We start from the raw sequence: 19,350 nt of genomic DNA on the forward strand, positions 1-19,350 counted from the left end.
GACAAGCACATCCACTAGATGGTGCCACTGTACTATCTGCAGCACCTCGTTAGGCTTTGCTGATGGTTCAGCCTGGTTAAAGATATAATGCATTCGAAAAGAAAAGTCCCATCAGCCTCACTGTTTAAAATGCTACTCCGACACAGCTGCATGGGATAATATACTAGACACTGTCACAAGTACAAGACCGTGCGTCTGCTTGCACGCTTTCGTGGTGTCAATTCCTGGCACCGAATCACTTCCTGTGCCGGCCTTATCACCTGAGTCAATTTGACCTACAACACAGGAAGTGATTAGGTACCAGAAAGCAAAAGCAACGGTTCTAATATTTAAACCAAAACCAGACAGAAATGTGTTGATCTGAACAGTAGGGGAGACCCCTACACCTTGTTATGCCAGACGAGCCCCTTAAAGCTCACCACAGTACAGTAGACAGTGCAGACGACTCCTGCAGCCACGTTATATAGAGGGTACACTTGAGGGAAGTTCACCTCGGTAGCATTAGTCACAAGCTAACCTGTTTGTCTGGCGGCTGTCAGCAAAAGCCTGTTTATGTTTGAGAAAGAACATGACCCTTTATAAGAAGGGTACAGTGCATGCTGAATTGATACATTGATAATATATATGAGCACAGTTTAAACTAGGATTGATTCTGCCCCAGAGAGGTCCCCCCCCCCTCTCCGCACCCTTGTGTTTTAAGGAGAGGGGGTAGGCAGCTCAGGATGAAGACAGGCTTCTCATCAGCACAATTTAATTAGGTTCAGAGCCAGCGAAGGCACCACAGGCTGCAAAAGCCTTCAACCCGGCTGATGCAAAATTAAATGACAAAAAAAACCCAACAACATCAGATTGAGTTTCACGGGGAGCTATTGTGATATTGACTTTGCTTATATAATGAGACTGTATGGTAGCTCTCTGGCAGCCAGCCTGGCTCTCCGTTTGTTAGTCTGAATTAGTTGCTACGCACCAAATCCTCCTGTAAGACCGATAATGTCTGTTTAATATGGACATGTGGTAATAGCCTACACATGTCCCATTTTCAGTCACAATGGGCAAGATAGTAGATCAGACCTCCTCTGATAAATGGCTGATTAGTGTCACTGTAAGCAGAGTGATCGCATGTTTTGTAAACATTACCTTTTGAACTTCAATATCCTGCTTTCAGTCTTCATGATTATGAATCTTTCTTGAGACTCCTGGGTCAGCCTCTTGACTATTCACAAGCAAGTATGCGCAAGAGAGGAGCTGTTAAGCTTCTTGTATGAAATCCAATCCGCCCTGCTTGTCCAAAAAGGCACGCTGTTTGGGTTGATTTTATCCCAAGCGAATTGATGCACCAAGAAAAGGGGTCAGAGGGGATTAGCGTGCTTGTATAAAGTCTCAGCGTTGAGAGACATCGGAGAATCATTCTCCCAGACAGTCCGCTGATCTCCACATACAGGTAAGTGGAGAGCTTATTTGGGTCTTTTTTACATGTCTTTTTTAAAATACAGTGTAGTGTTTTTAACCTCAGAATAGTCTGTTACCTGTATTGAGAATCGTGCACTTGTTTAGTGTTCATTCTCTTTGCTTTGTATGGCTCTTACTAGAATGCTTCACTATATACAGTATCATCTATAGGAGCCCAGCATGCCATTCTCTGTGCTCTTGTCTGCTGTTGTTTCTGCACAGATCACTATGTGCCATGCTTGCCAAGGCTTCTGAAAAGACTCCTCTGGGTTCATTGCAGGGCAGTGAGCTGGGGGTGCATATTAACGCTGCACTGTATACTGGAGCACATACGCGATAACCTTCCCAATCCGCATTATAACAGAAACACACAACTCCTCCAGACGGACGCTGTTTCTCAATTCAGTTAAGAGAGGTTCTTCTCTAGCAGCAGCTCAAAGTGGGCAAGTAGCACTTAGCAAACCAGCCGGTAATCTGTTTAGACTGTGGACCCCGTACATGTATCCTGATTACTTCTGAAGCGCTGTGTCAAACGACATTGAATGTTGTGTGTAACCCTAAGGAATACACTGGTACATCATACCGCAGAGAACACATACGGTTTATCGTAGATCCACGGGGGCAGAGTGCGGCAGGGACTGGTTACCGGTAAGAGTTAAATACATTAGTTGAGGTAACTGCGCTGTATCAGAGTTGTCATGCTGCAGAATTAAACCGTTGCGTGCAAGTCAGCGTTTTAATGATAGAAATCCTATCTAATGGCTTGGCATCCGCTGTCAAATTCATACCACTTCTATTCATCTTATTCCAGAGTCACTGTTGAGACCTGTTCAGAACACACGTCACCCTGCCTCAGTAGAGTCAGGTTAAACAAGGTTAGCGCTTAAATGACCCATGCCTTACCATTAAAGTATTTTATTATAATTGTATTCATTTTAAAATAGTTATATTTTTAGTTTTCTGCTGCAATAAATATTTAAGTTTTGGAATAATACTGCGGTGATTTTCATATGGTTACAGTTCCTGACTACGTATTTACGCATAACGTGAACTTCACGTTATCAATTAACCGTTTATCAACCGTTTATCAATTAAATACGTATTTCTATATGAAACAAAACGTATTCTAATATTGAGCTTGTTCTAATCAGTACCCAGTCAGTTTCATATTCAACACATTTGGCTCGTGCGTCAGCGTATCGTTCTAATGTCGTGCAGCGCTCACTAGGAGCGGAGACGATGAATGAATTTGGACCTGGTTTTATTTTCTCGTCCTTGCAGGATGAGTGCTGCTGTGCTGACGTGCGCCCTTCTCTGCTTGTCAATTGGAAATGCCTCCTCCCTGTGTGAGTCCACCGCATACACGCTGTACGTGGAAAGACAGGAGTGCGCCTACTGTGTGGCCATCAACACCACTATCTGTGCTGGCTTCTGCGTCACACGGGTAAGAGCATCACTCCATTCCTGCTTATCTGCTCAGCTGTCTATCTGTATCATACCGTCACTCAGACAGTGTGAAAGCCTTCTCCTTGAAACACACCCCAGTAATAAAAACAGCAGACACCTGTATGGCTGGCCTTTGTCCTCCAGAGGCTGGATGTAAAGAGCGGTGACCTTCAGGCATAACGTTTCAGGGCTTGTAATTGCATTTCAGGATGTGAACCTGAAGAGCCTTCTTCCCAAGTCAGCTCTGTCACAGAGCAGCTGCACCTACCAGGACCTGAGCTACCACACGGTGACCCTGCCAGGCTGCCCGCTCCACAGCAACCCCTCGTACTCCTACGCCGTGGCGCTGACCTGCCGCTGTAGGAAATGCAACACAGACTACAGCGAGTGCACCATGGAGCCCCTGCGCCCCAGCCGGTGCACCAAACCACCCCGCGAGGCCGACAGCTACCTCGGCCAGAGCAACTTCATCCAGTAGGGTCCACCAGTCTCGCATCGGGAGGGTGTTACAGGGGAGAGGGCGTATGAGATGGGACCAAAAATACAAGATTTTCTATGGAAGTTGCGTCACCTTTAACAGAACTAGCGTTGTGTACATTATCTGTAGAAACGGACTTGTCCACATTCCTGATTTTCCCACGTGTATTGAATTCTAAGCAGACCCACTTGTGCCATTCTTTTTTTTTTTCTGTTCACAAAGTATGTGGCATCTGTTTTGTTTTGTAAAAATGCTTCGTGGGGTCTCGCACGCGGTGTTTCATGTATGTGTTTCATGTGTGAACAGGGATCTTACATTCTTTGCATATTTCAATGTGCGTTCAGTAAATCCTTGTTGGGAGATAAAGCCTCTGTTTCATTTCATTGCAGCACGGTTTCTCCTTCCTGTTCTGTGAGTGGGACACAGGGCACGACAACTTTAAAAACGAGTCTAGCTCAGTGAAGTCGTTTTCAATTCACAATGTGTCTGCTTATTACAACAATAAAGCTGGTGGAATAGTGCAAGTTTCTTCTCTTTGTGAATTTCTGCAAGTACACGATTCGAGAAGTTTATTGTCTGTATAAAACTATTGTGGTTCATCTTTTTCAAGTGTGTGACTGCAGGCTGCCTTTCTCACCCTTTAACTAATTAAAGTCTTTCCCCTTTATTTCTGTTTGGCTGTGTATTATTCCACAACCACTAAACTACACAGGGTTAACTCACTGCTTCTGTGCTCGGGCGAGGGTGAAATGAAATCTTAATGGTCTGTCGTTTGGAAGCCATACATAACAACACGATGAGTGTGCCAGTAACAATATATACCCATGGTGACGGCCACAAAGCCACAGTACTGTCTGGAAATTGCAAGGAGGTATGACCAGCGCCTCTGTGTAATCTTTTCATAATAATACACCGTACCCAGGTGCTTACCCAACTTCCTTGTCACGCAAATTCTTAAAAAGAATGCTCATGCAAAACATTCCACATTCTCAGCTGACTTCCTCTTTACTGTGCAGACATGTGACTAGGGTTAGATTAAGAAGTGTGAATAAGCCAGGGGAGGGGAGAGGGGATTCCCCAATGCCAGGACAGTTCCTTCATTTATTTGACTCCCCCTTTCAACAAAATCCAACAAGCCCACCCCCCATGAAAATGTAATAATATGTGTGTGAAGATGGACTGTATATGGATGACACCCTCCCCTCCCTTCAGTATTCCTGACCCCACCCTTAGTAGATAATGTATCCAGTGCTTTTCCATTCCAAATGTAGCTTTCACACAGCCTCCTGTTCAGTGTGGACACCACTGCTGTATGAATCAGGAAGACCAGGGACCACACAATCCTTTACAGATCACCTGGACAGTACTTCCCATCACTTTAGCAGCAACATGTAAACAGCTGTCTGGGAGGCACTTATAAAATCGATAGTCAAGAGCAATGCTTTTTAGCAAGCACCCATGAACCTATTTTGAAAGAAAAAAACGCACGAATCATCCCTTACCACTGACCTGCGTCATTACGGAATGCTAGCAGTGGAAATGTTTTTCATGTCCGATATGTCCTGAAACTCTTTTAGAAGCACTGAGCAATGTGTTTCCGTTGTCCTGCCAGAAAGCTGCAGTGTGCTTAGACCGGTTCAGCAAGTAAGCCGACGCCTATGTATAACAGGTCAGTGATTACAGTTACCCGTGTTTCCTTATACCTGGAAAGGGAGGGTGAAGCTGGTTCCCTGTGCTGCGAATCCACTTCTCCTAGGAACCACGAAACCAGAAAAGTGACTTCTCTCTGTTTAGCTGTCGGCAGGGTTTGTCAAACAGGTTGTACTTTAAACAGAGGTGCGTGGAAACTGGAAAAAAGAAGCATGAGCTCTCGGACTAACTGAACACAAAGGCCACCTTAAATATTGTTTTTTTATTAATATTTTCTGTTAATTACTAAAAAAAAAAAAAAAAAAAAAAGTGTGTTCCATGTTCCCTTATAATTTGACCTGAAAAAAGAAGCAAGGACCAGGGGTCACAAATGGAGATTAGATAAAGGGGCATTCAGAACAGAAAATAGGAGGCACTTTTTCACACAGAGAATTGTGAGGGTCTGGAACCAACTCCCCAGTAATGTTATTGAAGCTGACACCCTGGGATCCTTCAAGAAGCTGCTTGATGAGATTCTGGGATCAATAAGCTACTAACAACCAAACGAGCAAGATGGGCCGAATGGCCTCCTCTTGTTTGTAAACTTTCTTATGTTCTTATGTTCTTATAATAAGGTTTGATTCATATGGGAACTACACAATAAACGATATTGGACTGAATCACACCATTTAGCATTAGAATCTCCTCACAGAGTGAAGCTGGATTCAATCCCAGGCGTTTCTTCCTTCTCAATTCCAAATTCCAAAGCTATCTCATTTCCTACACGCAGCCTGTGTTCCTGTCCTGTGAATTCTAATCGCACTGTATTGTCCCGTCCCCTTGGCTCTGGGTGGTTGTTAAATGTCACCATACCCCCATTGCTTTAGTGCTGTATTATTTATCCAAAAAAATAAATGACCCCCCCCCCACCATAAAAACTCCCAAATCTGGTAAATGTTTACTAGAAACAGGCCTGATGGAAGCAGTCATGTGACCCTGACGATGGGAGCTGGCAATGCTGTTAGTAATCAAATGGAATGTGTGCTGTCACTGCTGTGCCTTAATCCTGGAGTGCCATCCTGCCAGGGGAGGAGCAGCCTTTTACAAGCAGGCACCTTAACCATTGACCTGAGCAGCCCACTGAGCAGGGGTTCGATGGAACAGCGTGCTGCTTCAGGGGCTTTCCATGCTTTTCACAGCTAAACACATAGTGGGCATTAGAGCAAATCTGTACTGCTCTGTTACTAAGCAGCCAGCGAGTATAGACAGCAGTGGAGCCAATGGTTTAGCGTAAACAGATCCATTTAAAAGAGGAGACATCAAAGAGTTGACTTTAGATCTTGACTTAACCAGCTCCGGAAACCAGTACGACCAGCTGAAAACCAGTAAACCAGCAGACCTGACCAGCATACACTGTCATTGCAGTAGCTTGAATATAAAAGAGGCTGAACGGGTTTTGAGGTGCTTGGGTTCTCTTGTTGTGGCACACCGCCCAGCTCCGCTCCCTTCTCCCCGAGGCTAGACGTGAATGCCATTCCTGCTTTCCAGAAGGAATTCTAATCACCGCTCTGAACAAAGCTTCTGAACTGCAGTGTGGCGCAGCAGCAGCAGACGTGGTTAATAAACACGTCCTAGCCTCTTTTTAGCTTTATTTAACATCATTTCTGTTCCTCTTTCAATGCACGTTTTACGTTCATTCAAGACATGTTTTAAATACAACACGTGATAAACTTTCTGCATCCTCAACTGCCAAAGGTGAAGCACGAAGCTCACAATACAAACAAAGACAAATGAAACAGTGAGACTATTGCTTGAGCTAATGAGAGATCTGGACTGCTGGGCTGGACACCTGCAGCAAAGCACGCTCTCCCTGCGTGCTCGTATGAGTTATTATGTTTACGTGGCTCAAACACATGCCAGCCAGAGGCGGTGCGAGTAACTGAAACACCAACACACAATGAATGACTGTATTCATCCGCGTTAAAGGGGTTTTATGAATAAACTACCTGTTACTGGAGACTCGTATCCTCTGATTTCATGCGCTATTTTTTTTCTCGTCCAGAAAATGAGTTTAGTGTTAAACCCGCTTTTGTTTATTCCTATTACATTACATACACTGTAAAGTATTCAAGGACTAATAGCTGACGGCTGTAACAAGAAATTTGACACCACGTACCGGCCATTCATCCAGAACCAGGCTGGCGTTCACAGGCCAATAGAAATGTTAGTATTTAGTCCGCAGAGACGTGATTGGTTCAGTTTGTGCATGTGTGACATAGCCCCGCCCATTACCGCGTTGCCTTCGGTGGAAATTTCCATTCAATTCTTGTGAGTTAAAAACCTCAGCGCGTAGAGGGCGTATCCATTGTGAGGAATCAACAGCTACAGAAGGCATTGGAAACAGTTGCACTTCGAGGTAAGCTTTCATTTTTGTTGCTTTGTTAAAGTGTTTGTCTTTGTTACAACGTAACTTGTTGCTGGTATTTGAAAAACAAATTAACAGGCGATACTGAGTTAGGATAGCGGCGAAGTATTACAAAAAAAAAATATATATATATATTGTATTTATTTATTGTTACGTACATTGTACGGTAGCAGTCGTATTAAAATGTTTCCTTACGTTTTGTTGGTCGAGTGTTTCAATTGAGAAACACATATTTTCTGTGTTTTATTTTCTTGTCGTTCACTAACTTGTGACTAACTAGCATTGTCACTAACGGTTAGAGGAAGTCCGCCTATTTCTTGGTGGCAAGTTTTTAAAATATCAAAACTCGCTGTAAATATTAAAAACGGATAACCTTTACACACGATAGTCGTCTATAAATCACGTCTATAAGTGTTTTATTATTATTTATTTACAATGGCCTTGGTAACCGAATCCGCTAAGTAAATTAGTTAACTCTTCCGTTAACCTTGAGGCACCGCGGCGTGTCACATGACTGACGACATGAGAGAAACGAGACCGCTGTGTGTTGGCTCTATATAAGCAGGTCATTGTATTTGACTAACAAACTCTATTTTTGATTGCTGGACGTTATACTAGATGTCTTTTAATTACAATATATTATAATAATAATAATAATAATAATAATAGATAGTTGGCTTCTGTGACCTGTCTTTTTCATTAAACATTAAGTCAGTAACGTCCAGGGTAAGAGGAGTATTGTTACAGCTTTATAAGATCGCATTGCTACCCAGGAGGTAGTCCTTTGAGGTATGATCATTTCATAGGAGCCTGAACAAGGGTTGAGGAACCCCTGGCTTTATATCGTCAAGTCCTGGGTGTTCTGGAATCCTAATGCGTTTGGGCATGAGGCTTGCCCAAATCCTGTCTGACTGCAGCTCAGACACATGGTGAATGTCACATGCCACAGTCTATTGTGTTTTACTCCAACAGGAAACCGCAACTGAAGTGGCGCGTCGGAGGAGCTCTGTGTGTGTGTGTGTGTGTGTGTGTGTGTGTGTGTCGCTGCAGTTCTGCTTCAGGGCCCTGTCATTGTGAATCCTCGACTTGTCAGACTGACATGCTCTTCTCAACAGGGAGAGGAGCTGAACGTCCCGCCCCCCCCCCTCCCATGAATCATAGTCACATGCTCAGTGTCACACCATAGCTCACAGTTTATTTTGCTGGGTTTGCTTGCATAGCTTTTCCTAGTAACACCATTGTCAGTCAGCTACTGTAACCATCCGAGTCACATTGGAGGAGTGCTGCTTCAAAGAAACTGACTCATTGATCCTATATATATATATATATATATATATATATATATATATATATATATATATAAGCGCCTATTTGCATTGGCATCTGCTAATCTATAGAAAAACAGGAAGTTAAACAAACTATTTTGATCAGCTGTCTCTCGGTTCAGCGAAGGCGCGTTCTCTGGTACACAAGACTTCATCTTGGCACAACACTGACCACCACATTCTGATACAGTTGACAACTGAAGGTCACTTGGGTTCAGTGTTTAAAGCAAAGAACCGTCTTTTATTGGCGACGTCTGTTGCTGAATCTACAGTAATGTGGAGAGCAGGATCCTGCCTGGCACCTGGCCAATGCTTTGCAATACGAAAAGGCATCTTTCTGCTTGCTGCTGTAAGAATTCAGAGACAAATCTGTGTGTGTGAGAGAGAGAGAGAGAGCCCAACCAGGGTGTTGCTTTCCTGCCGTGTGCTCAAGTTTCAGCACAGTAAGGAGTCTACGCTCCAGTCAGCTCTGTGTGTGTGTGTGTGTGTGTGTGTGTGTGTGTGTGTGTGTGTGTTGCTGTAACTTGAGAGAAGTGCTCCGAGGGTATGCTGCATGCTGTGTGTGTGTGTATTGCTGTAACTGGAGATGCTGCATGCTGTGTGTGTGTGTGTGTGTGTGTGTTGCTGTAACTTGAGAGAAGCGTTCTGAGGCTATGCTGTGTGTGTGTGTGTGTGTGTGTGTGTGTGTATTGCTGTAACTGGAGATGCTGTGTGTGTGTGTGTGTGTGTGTGTGTGTGTGTGTATTGCTGTAACTGGAGATGCGGTGTGTGTGTGTGTGTGTGTGTGTGTGTGTGTGTGTGTATTGCTGTAACTGGAGATGCGGTGTGTGTGTGTGTGTGTGTATTGCTGTAACTGGAGATGCTGTGTGTGTGTGTGTGTGTGTGTGTGTGTGTGTATTGCTGTAACTGGAGATGCGGTGTGTGTGTGTGTGTGTGTGTGTGTGTGTATTGCTGTAACTGGAGATGCGGTGTGTGTGTGTGTGTGTGTGTGTGTGTGTGTGTATTGCTGTAACTGGAGATGCGGTGTGTGTGTGTGTGTGTGTGTGTGTGTGTGTATTGCTGTAACTGGAGATGCGGTGTGTGTGTGTGTGTGTGTGTGTGTGTGTGTGTGTGTGTGTATTGCTGTAACTGGAGATGCGGTGTGTGTGTGTGTGTGTGTGTGTGTGTGTGTGTATTGCTGTAACTGGAGATGCGGTGTGTGTGTGTGTGTGTGTGTGTGTGTGTATTGCTGTAACTGGAGATGCGGTGTGTGTGTGTGTGTGTGTGTGTGTGTGTGTGTATTGCTGTAACTGGAGATGCTGTGTGTGTGTGTGTGTGTGTGTGTGTGTGTGTGTATTGCTGTAACTGGAGATGCGGTGTGTGTGTGTGTGTGTGTGTGTGTGTGTGTGTGTGTGTGTGTATTGCTGTAACTGGAGATGCGGTGTGTGTGTGTGTGTGTGTATTGCTGTAACTGGAGATGCGGTGTGTGTGTGTGTGTGTGTGTGTGTGTGTGTGTATTGCTGTAACTGGAGATGCGGTGTGTGTGTGTGTGTGTGTGTGTGTGTGTGTGTGTATTGCTGTAACTGGAGATGCGGTGTGTGTGTGTGTGTGTGTGTGTGTGTGTATTGCTGTAACTGGAGATGCGGTGTGTGTGTGTGTGTGTGTGTGTGTGTATTGCTGTAACTGGAGATGCGGTGTGTGTGTGTGTGTGTGTGTGTGTGTGTATTGCTGTAACTGGAGATGCGGTGTGTGTGTGTGTGTGTGTGTGTGTGTGTGTGTGCGTGCTGCGTGGCAGCAGTCTCGGGGTGGGGAGTTTGAATAATGCAAACAGGCGGGTGGAACAGCTGATGGTTCTTCTCTCTTCACTCTTCAGAGACCAGTCAAGACTCACACTGCTACACTCCACAGGCAGCTCTTCAACACTAGTGACCAAAGCATTTCGGAAGACAGCAGATTTTATTTTTTGAAGCTTCTTTTGCATTCGTTTAACTTCGTTAATTACAAATTCCTTGAAAGATGTCCCAGAAACAGATGAGGTGAGTTTCATTTATGTTTTTTGTCACTTTGCAGCTGAGCAGTGTTTTCTGGGTATTGCCTAATGATTAATTAGAAACCATGAAGGTTTTTTTTTAATTTATTTATTTTTTGCTGTTAATAGAGTTTAAAATATCTCCATGAATGGTATTTTCTTACAGCAGTAGGATATAGAGAATCTTTATTAAACCAAGGCATAGTGTTCCTGCTACAGCCTGAGGTGAGAAGCGTCATCTAGTGGGTTCTCATTGTAAATGATGTAATGTGTGGGAGATGTGAAATCAAGAGTAAATGCTTTGCATCTTTATTCAATTTAAAGTCAACGCCCCAGCTACATGTGAGCATGCACACGTATGCCCTTCAATATGGCAAGTTCAGATCGCACTGCAGACCGTTTCGCTGGCAGATCCCTGCAGAGAGGGATCAAATCCTCCTTCTCAAGCAGCCCCATCTCTGATTTCAGCAGGCAAGCCACTTCACTGTGGCTGTTAGATTTCAGAACCGGTGTGATTTTTTTAATTTCCTATTTGTATTATATAAAATGCATTTGCTTTAATCAGTGGCTCAGCAGAGGGATTTACTGCATTTATTTGAAGACCGTTGCATATTGGAAACTTATGTCTCCTGCTCTTTCTCCCTACAGCCTACCTGCCAAGCTGATCAATGGCGGTATTGCTGGTATCGTGGGAGTCACCTGTGTGTTTCCCATCGACCTGGCAAAAACCAGGCTGCAGAACCAGAGGAATGGCCAGCAGGTCTACAGGAGCATGTAAGTAAAGCTTCACCTGCTCGGGTATCTGTCTGTATACAGACCTTTCAGCATAGCAATAAAAGTTGGGCTTCAAGATTAACCTCTTGTTCTGGCATTGTCCTCCTAGTCGTTTTTTTTTTTTTTTTGGTATGGGGGTGGGGGGGGGGGATTTCTCCACTCTGCACGCATTGATCAGCCATATCCTGTTCATCGCTAATCTCTTTATGTGCCTCTAAATGGTGTTGATTCCATCGCGCTGGTCGGTGAGCTGGAGCAGTGATTTCAGCGTTGCATGCCACCAGCCACCTTGTTTACCCTCCAAAGAGACCACATCTCAGCAGTGTGGGAATCCACGGTACTGCACAGTTTCTCATAGCCGCGGGGTGTGCACGGTTTACCAAATGGGGTTCTGTTTACTTTCTGTTCCCCACGGCAGTGTTTATGAATAGCTAGCGTTGGAGGAAGTAGGGGAGGGGGAGGGGGAGGGTTCTCTTATTGTGGGTCTGTTCTATAGACTGCTACCATTCCCTTCATCTGTCTAATGCAGCCGCTGTATCTCCAATAAAGCCTTAAGAATGTGCCGTCTGATCTTGTGACTTGCTTTTGTTTCTCAGGTTGGATTGTCTGATTAAGACTGTGCGATCTGAGGGGTATTTTGGGATGTACAGAGGTAAGAAACACAGCCGCATCATTACACACTGGTGACTCCTGTCCCTTTTTGTGTTAACTCATGTCCCTCTGAGCCTTACTAGAGAAACCCAGCATATCGCCACATTGAAGTGCATTTAACCCTTAATGTCCAAGTCTCTATTATCGGAGTTGTCCTGTAGCGTAGAATTGTGTACAATACGGGGAAAAACATCAGGAGTTTAGTGGATGCAAATGAGCGGTTCCTGTTATTTGACTTGGAAATGCTGTATCCTGAAGCCCTCACTCCAGTATGGGGGTAAGATAAGCACTGGATGACCTACAATGCCCGAGTCTTGCTGTTCAAAGTTTTACTAAATGAGCTGCAGTGAATGCCTTTGTGAATATATTTCTCAATAGCTAACGGTATACTGCAGGACACTTTGCTACAGAAGTAACCATCGTAGCACTGGAAGTTCTAGAAGTAAGCCAGAGAGGTTTAATGGCTGGGGGTGGAGTGGGATTTTAATAAGGGAACCGTGTACGTGATGGATTGTAATGGACACCCAGTGTTGCCTACGGCAAGGTGTGTCTTTTAATGAGGTGCTAAAACATCTTCCTCTTCATACGGAGGGCATTGTGTGCAATACATCACTATTGTAAATTTTAAATACGAGGTTTTACATGGCAAAAGCGGGTGTTAAGAATGTATCGTCTTGGAACAGTCCCATTTGAGTCATTGGATTACTCGACCCACTAAAGACCTTTTACTAAGCTTTGGTGTTGCATCTTGCAAGTGTTATAAAGCTATGGTGGAAAACTTTAATCAAATCAAGCAATAAAAAATATAAATTTAATTAAGAAAAATAAAACCTAGTTGTATTGCAGTATGTATGGCATGTGGTTCAGGAGAGGTAGCTTGCAGATGGGCATTGAGAGATCCCATGCATGTTTAAAAACAGGAGCGGTGTTGAAACCCAGTCAATGCTGTAAGTAGAGAAATGCTGTTTGTTTTGCTGCATCTGTGTTTTTCATATTGCAGACGTCCCCGTGGATTTTGAAGGCTAGCCGATGTTGTGCAGCCATGCTGGAGGCAAATCATTTAATGGTTTACAGTACCTCTCACCTTTTGTAATGAGGCTACATTTTATTTTATTTATGTATTTATTGTACTGCATATTTTGAAGGGTCCATCTTTCTTCCTTCCTTCCCACTCCCTGCTCTCACCCTCATCTCTCAGCTGTCTTTCCATTCCTTGCCCATTTGTTTTAACATTCCCCTCTTGTTTATTTTTTTCCTACTTCAACATTAACTGTTATGCTCTGATTGCGTATCTCCGCTCTGCATGGTGACTCTCTCCTTGACTTTTCACAAATCTTCAGTCTTGTATAACGGACTCCTAACCTCACAAATTGGATTTGATATAATCTGAAACTGGTTTTTAAAACACATTTTTTATCTTTTTATATCCTATTGTGCACTTTAAATATTGCACATCTCTCTTTTTTTTTTTTTTTTAATGGTCCGAGATGCATCTATTTCTTTATCACCTCCCCTGTTGGCTGTGTAGTAACATCCTTAAGGATGTCTTCACTTCATTGTATTGAATCCACATGACACTGGAAAAAGTAGTGCTCTAATTTAAAGATTCGTTACTTCTCAGTGGACCCTTTTATTAAAACTTTCCCACTCCTAAACGAGATTTATTTCAGGGCAGAATCTTTGCACCCCAGCTCTTACTAACTTCGTTCCCAGAGAGGCCTGTACTTTTGTCCTGCATTGTTTCTTTCTACTAACCCTGTGCATAACATACCGTCCTTTTTTAGAGTGATTGTGAATCGTCCATTCTTTACTGTTTCCTCCTTTCCATTAGCTGTGTTTTTGCTTGTAAATATATTAAGCAGTAAACATGAAGTGTTTGACTAAATCCCACCCCCCCTTTTCCTAAATTGTGTGCTTAGATTCGTAGCTTTTTGAAAATGCTTGCTGCTTTTAAATTACAACGTATAAATGTATATTTAACCCAATAGCATTGAACTGCAATAAACCTTTTGTACTTGTTCAAGAACAAGTTTTTAAAATGCCCTACAAACTGTATATTAGAAATGAGGGGGTACACAAAATGTTGATATCAGTGTGAGCCTGTACAGTGTGGGTCTTCGATTTGTACTCCCTTGAAGGTAACCATTGTGTCTTTATGTTTTTAGGTGCTGCAGTTAACCTGACCCTGGTCACACCAGAGAAAGCAATTAAACTGGCTGCTAATGATTTCTTCCGTCACCACCTTACCAAAGACGGGTGGGTGTTTCATGCTGTCGCAGCCCTCCGGGCCAGCCTGCGAGTAGTGGGTTAGATCTCTGACTGGCGACTCGCGGGGATCTGCATTTCCTTTTGTGATTGATAGCCAAAGGACTGGTACTGTTTTAATGCAAGCGGGTGCAGGGCTGGAGCAAGTCTTCAGCACAGATTTTTTTTTTGTTTAGCTTGTTTTAATGTGTGGTTTGTATCCATGTTGCAGGAAGGGGGTGAATGTATTCAAGGAGATGCTGGCTGGCTGTGGTGCTGGGACCTGCCAGGTTATTATAACCACTCCAATGGAGATGCTCAAGATCCAGCTGCAGGATGCTGGCAGACTGGGTAAGCCACTCCTACCTCTTCCTAACCACTGCCTTGCAATGGGATGCGAGTGTCAATGGGGCTCGACACTGCATCGAGCCCTTGAATCAACAGGGATTTCGTGCTAGCTTTAACCCTGGCATTCGTCATTAATTTGTACAATGGTGGACAGACTATTTGGTTAGATTGTGATCGTTGTGTTTATATCTTTTTGGGTGCAGCTGCTCAGCAGAGCGCGAAGGCTCCCATTGTAACCAGTGCTAAGCTGGCCACTACCAGTGCAGTACCCCGCCGAGCCTACAACGTGGGACCAGTTCCCCTGAATGGGAAAGTCTCTGCCACACAGATCGCACAGGAGCTGCTGCGAACACAGGGAGTCTGGGGTCTTTATAGGGGTCTAGGCGCCACGGTGCTGAGGTGAGTCTGGAAGTGGGAGGGGAGGGGAGGCGGGCAGGGTGGAGGGCAGTAAGGGGTGGGGCTTACATTCTGTTTTGAACCAGTATCCTCTGTTCTGCTTCTGTACAAATTTAGGGTTTGTGTTTTATATTTTTTTAAATGTATGCTTTTCCATTTAGCCTGAAAACTCCCTCATTTTCAGCCGTGTGTGTTTTCAGATGAAAAGGAAGGGGAATTAATCAGAATCTCCGTTGTTCCCACAGGGATGTTCCTTTCTCCATTGTCTACTTCCCTCTGTTTGCGAACATTAACAAGCTGGGCAAGCCGTCTGAAGATGAGAGCGCCCCTTTCTACCACTCGTTCCTGGCTGGCTGCATCGCTGGATCCACAGCAGCTGTTGCTGTCAACCCCTGCGATGGTAAGCTGGAGCACCCTGGTGGAACGGCTGGGTCAGTGAAGGACTGGGGCTCAGTGGTGTTGAGCAGCCTTGGTGGCTCGCTTATGTAACGACGTGCCAACCTGTTTTTTTTCTCTTGGTGGAATGCAGTGCGATTGAAAAAGGGTTTTGATATACTAGACCAGCGGTTTGACTGCTTTTGAATTGTCATTACCCACGATCCCTGTAGAACTGGAGGTGATCTGCCATTTCATTCCTGTTCTTTCAATTTCTATTCCTTCGAAGAATTTTTTTTTTATATAGAGACATGATGATTGTTCACCTGCTTTCATTTGAAGCAGATTTAATGGACTAAAACGTTGACCTTCAATTAAGTAATTTTGTCGCCATTGTGAGACATTTTGACAGAATACAGCTAATTGCAATGTATTGCTCAGTGATGTGTTGGAATTGATTTAAAAGGGAATTGGAATTGATTTTTAAATCCCCTGTGTTGATTTTCAATGGCTTTGTATTTTGCAGTGATTAAGACCCGTCTGCAGTCCTTGAACAGAGGAGCCCATGAGGAAAGTTACAGTGGGATTGTGGACTGCGCTAGGTAAGACTCTTCTCAAATCCTTTTACACGAGACTAGTAAAGAGTGACTGCTACGTTACGTGAGTAACATTGTGTTTTTATCCTCCTTTAGGAAAGTGTTGAGGAAAGAAGGCCCCTCTGCTTTTCTGAAGGGAGCAGGCTGCAGGGCCCTGGTCATGGCCCCTCTGTTTGGAATCGTTCAAGTGGTCTACTTCGTGGGAGTGGGAGAACACGTCCTGAGTTACAGTCCGTACAATGTGATCTCTTCATAGAGGCCTGCATTCCCCACTTACACTCACACACAACTACATGTACAAAGAAAAGTATTAAACCACAACTCCCGCGGGCAGCTTTGAATATCTGACTATCCATGCGCCTGGGGACCTTTGGTTTTGAGGGGATCTGAAAGTTGATGGTTTGATAGTCCATGATCGGTCAAGGATGAGCTGGAGACATGGGAGCTTGGAGGAGTGCGTTTCTGGAGTTCTCTTACCCCTAATTATATTATAGGTGCGTGTCTATATTTAACTAGTGTGGGGATGTCTTCTGTAAAGGCTTTTGAGACTGGACAGGTAGAGTGGATTCAGTTTTGATGTTGGTGCTTTAGCAAGTAAGAGAGTAATTCCTCCCTTTCTAATGCACCCAGCTTTGCTGTCCTCGATCTGAGCCTTTAGAATGCGGACCCCCAGTTGTACCTCAGTAAGGGCGAAGACCCCTTGTTCAGTCGTCCTGCTCCTCAGGAGGGCTTGAGTCCTTCAGTGTTTGCCATGACAGTCTGTTTCCAGGCACACTGATTCCCATGTCCTCCATTTAGTGTTTATACTGCGAGGGAACCAACCTGCCTTTCACGTCAAGCTGCTAGGACCCTGTTATTTATAATGTGAACCACAGCACTTGCACAGCATCGCTGGAAAGCAAAAGGGTTCAATTATTGTAAATCAAGCTGGGCATGTTCATCTAATGTGAAAGCCATGGTAGAGCATGGGGGGGGGGATGGTGAAATGAATCGCATTCCTGTTCGACTTTTTTACCTTCTACCTCCTGTAGAAAGTGATCAAGGCTGAAGTTCCAACCTTTTTTTTCCTTTACCATGGCAGTTTTATATTTGACTTGCTTTGTGTTTTAAGTTGAATCTGAATTGTGTTTTGGGACCAAATTTATTTATTTTTTTAACTAAAATGGCTTTGTGTCCTTTTGTATAAATTCACTTTTTTTTTTTAGATTTGATTCAAGTTCAAATTGTTTTTGTAATTTTTTTCCTGGTTGAATCTATGAACACAGTGGTGTATGAAGTGTGGGGGTGGTGGGGTTATTTCACTGTTTGAATGTTAATGAACTTGCTGCAGAGTTGCACACGGACCTGGTTTTTTAGCACTTGTTTTCCAATCTAGAAATGGGATTCTGCTGCGGTTCCAGCAGGATGCGTTCTGACACACAGAGTCACAGAAGAACTGACGTTTTAAACGGTTGAAAAACACTACCGTCAAACTGTAGTTGTGTTCAACAGCCAATTCTGAACAAGCCCTACCCCAAGGGTTTAGGGCAGTGATGGTGTAAGAACCAGTATATATATATATACATATTGTAGTAAAGTTTTTGTTTTGTATGTTTAGGAGGCTGACATGGGTCGTGGGTGAACAATGTGCCACTGTGTTAAATATTCATAAAGCTGTCCAGCATCAAAGCGCTGGACTCTAATAGCCTTGCTAGTGTTGCTTCATGAATAGAGTCACAGTGCATGTCCATGTGAAAGGCACGGGGCTCATTCTTCGAGCTAGTAATGTGCCACATGGGGCTTCTATCAGAAACCATCATGTGATCCTAAGATTCATGTAATCTTAACCAAGTACAGTTTACATGAACTCTGCACGTTCCAGGTGCAGCATTCAGTAAATCCTCACTTCTGTAATCTAGGCATCCAGCTTCGTTTCACAGCGTTATTTAATTGTTGCTTTGTATGGTTTGTCACGAGTGCTTTATATATATATATATATATATGTAATGTATGAAATAATAAAGCTGTCTTTTTGTATACATTTCTTGTGTGGAGTTTTCTTGTATATTTTTGCACACTACTTTTTAAACTGTGAATAACACTTGGGCCACACTGAGGGCAGGAAGCTGCAACATTTTTAGTCTGTTTTTTTTTTCCTCCTGCTTGAGATTAGAGTGCTGTGTTGTAAGTGCATTTACAGCATTGAGAGTTACACAGCAATGCAAAATGAATGTGTTTAGGAAGCCGGTCTATAAATAGAGCCCAAAGTGCTAGCGCCCCAGTAAATCAATATAGCTGAAATGGATTGAACAGCTGCTGAAGGGTTTGATACAGCGCTGCGTGGTTGTTGTGACACTGCTAATAGAGATGAGAATCTGGTACAGATGCGGACAAGTGCTAGAGAAGAGGAAGCCGTTTCAATAAGCACTTGAACCCCTTGACTCTAATCCTGAATGACTGGTCAGTGAAGGGTAAGCAGTTCTGGGAGACCACAGGGCATCTCGCTGAGCCCTGCAGAGACCGGTCCTGGATTAAGCCTGACTGCCGAGGAGATGGACTACTGGAGCAGACCAAGCAGCTATTCCATTTGTCATCTGACCCGTTTAACACTGTACTGCCAAAAAAAGATCAACTGACTCCAACTGTACTCAACATAGCTGTGGGAGTGACACATGCAACTCTTTTAATCTCCAGTCAATCTAAATGGAATTTATAATATTAATTTACATTTTTGTTGCAAATTCCAGGACCTAGAAGAATCCGATCCATTCCATTCCACTCCATGCACTTGTGCTTGTGCTTGTGCTGTAGCGTGAATTGAAAAGCACATGTGGGAAGATTAATCGTGGTAAAATGATCAGGATCACCTCGGGTAATCAGATATTCGCCGTGGCAGAAGCCAACATAGACTCTGGGAACGCCTCCTGGTACAGCTGATGATTCAGTAAAGAAATATACATCGCTGCGTATTAAAGGGAAATAAAATCTTCAAATGCACGCCTACACATAGTTTTGTTTTCAGTTCATAAACAGCAAAGAGCCTTTCTGCAGCTGTCATCTCTCCAGCCAGCCAATCAAACTCTTAAAGCAGGAGGGTCACATGATCAAGTTGGATTTTTAAAACTCTCTTGTAATTTCTTGCGATCTGTACACTGTATCTTTTCCCTGGTTTACTTCCTCTCCGTTTATCAAAGAAAGACCGTAAGGAGACCATGCAGACAGCCGAG

The 19,350-nt window shown here is 43.8% G+C and overlaps 2 protein-coding genes across 5 annotated transcripts; both read left to right on the plus strand.

Moving 5' to 3' along the window:
* Positions 1-1,205: 1,205 nt before the first annotated feature.
* Positions 1,206-4,058, plus strand: LOC117962742 (thyrotropin subunit beta-like). Of its 3 annotated transcripts, none has more exons than XM_034907704.2 (3): positions 1,206-1,441; positions 2,731-2,893; positions 3,104-4,057. In XM_034907704.2, the coding sequence occupies exons 2-3, from the start codon at positions 2,732-2,734 to the stop codon at positions 3,371-3,373; spliced, it is 432 nt and encodes a 143-aa protein (XP_034763595.2). In that variant the 5' UTR covers positions 1,206-1,441; position 2,731; the 3' UTR covers positions 3,374-4,057. The 3 variants fall into 3 exon arrangements, with proteins under 3 accessions (XP_034763595.2, XP_058861082.1, XP_058861081.1); XM_059005099.1 differs by lacking the exon at positions 1,206-1,441 and adding an exon at positions 1,964-2,097 and having other exon boundaries at positions 3,104-4,058; XM_059005098.1 differs by lacking the exon at positions 1,206-1,441 and having other exon boundaries at positions 2,444-2,893; positions 3,104-4,058.
* A 3,231-nt stretch (positions 4,059-7,289) lies between these two features.
* On the plus strand, positions 7,290-18,162 carry LOC117431403 (mitochondrial glutamate carrier 1). Of its 2 annotated transcripts, XM_034052277.3 has the most exons (10): positions 7,290-7,418; positions 10,605-10,767; positions 11,409-11,534; positions 12,131-12,186; positions 14,351-14,441; positions 14,662-14,780; positions 14,981-15,176; positions 15,419-15,573; positions 16,075-16,150; positions 16,241-18,162. In XM_034052277.3, exons 2-10 carry the CDS (start codon positions 10,748-10,750, stop codon positions 16,398-16,400), a joined length of 999 nt encoding a protein of 332 aa, XP_033908168.2. In that variant the 5' UTR covers positions 7,290-7,418; positions 10,605-10,747; the 3' UTR covers positions 16,401-18,162. The 2 variants fall into 2 exon arrangements, with proteins under 2 accessions (XP_033908168.2, XP_033908177.2); XM_034052286.3 differs by lacking the exons at positions 7,290-7,418; positions 10,605-10,767 and having other exon boundaries at positions 11,451-11,534; positions 13,186-14,441.
* Positions 18,163-19,350: the final 1,188 nt, after the last annotated feature.

Source organism: Acipenser ruthenus, chromosome 30, assembly GCF_902713425.1.
Source record: "Acipenser ruthenus chromosome 30, fAciRut3.2 maternal haplotype, whole genome shotgun sequence".
Taxonomy (NCBI): Eukaryota; Metazoa; Chordata; class Actinopteri; order Acipenseriformes; family Acipenseridae; genus Acipenser; species Acipenser ruthenus.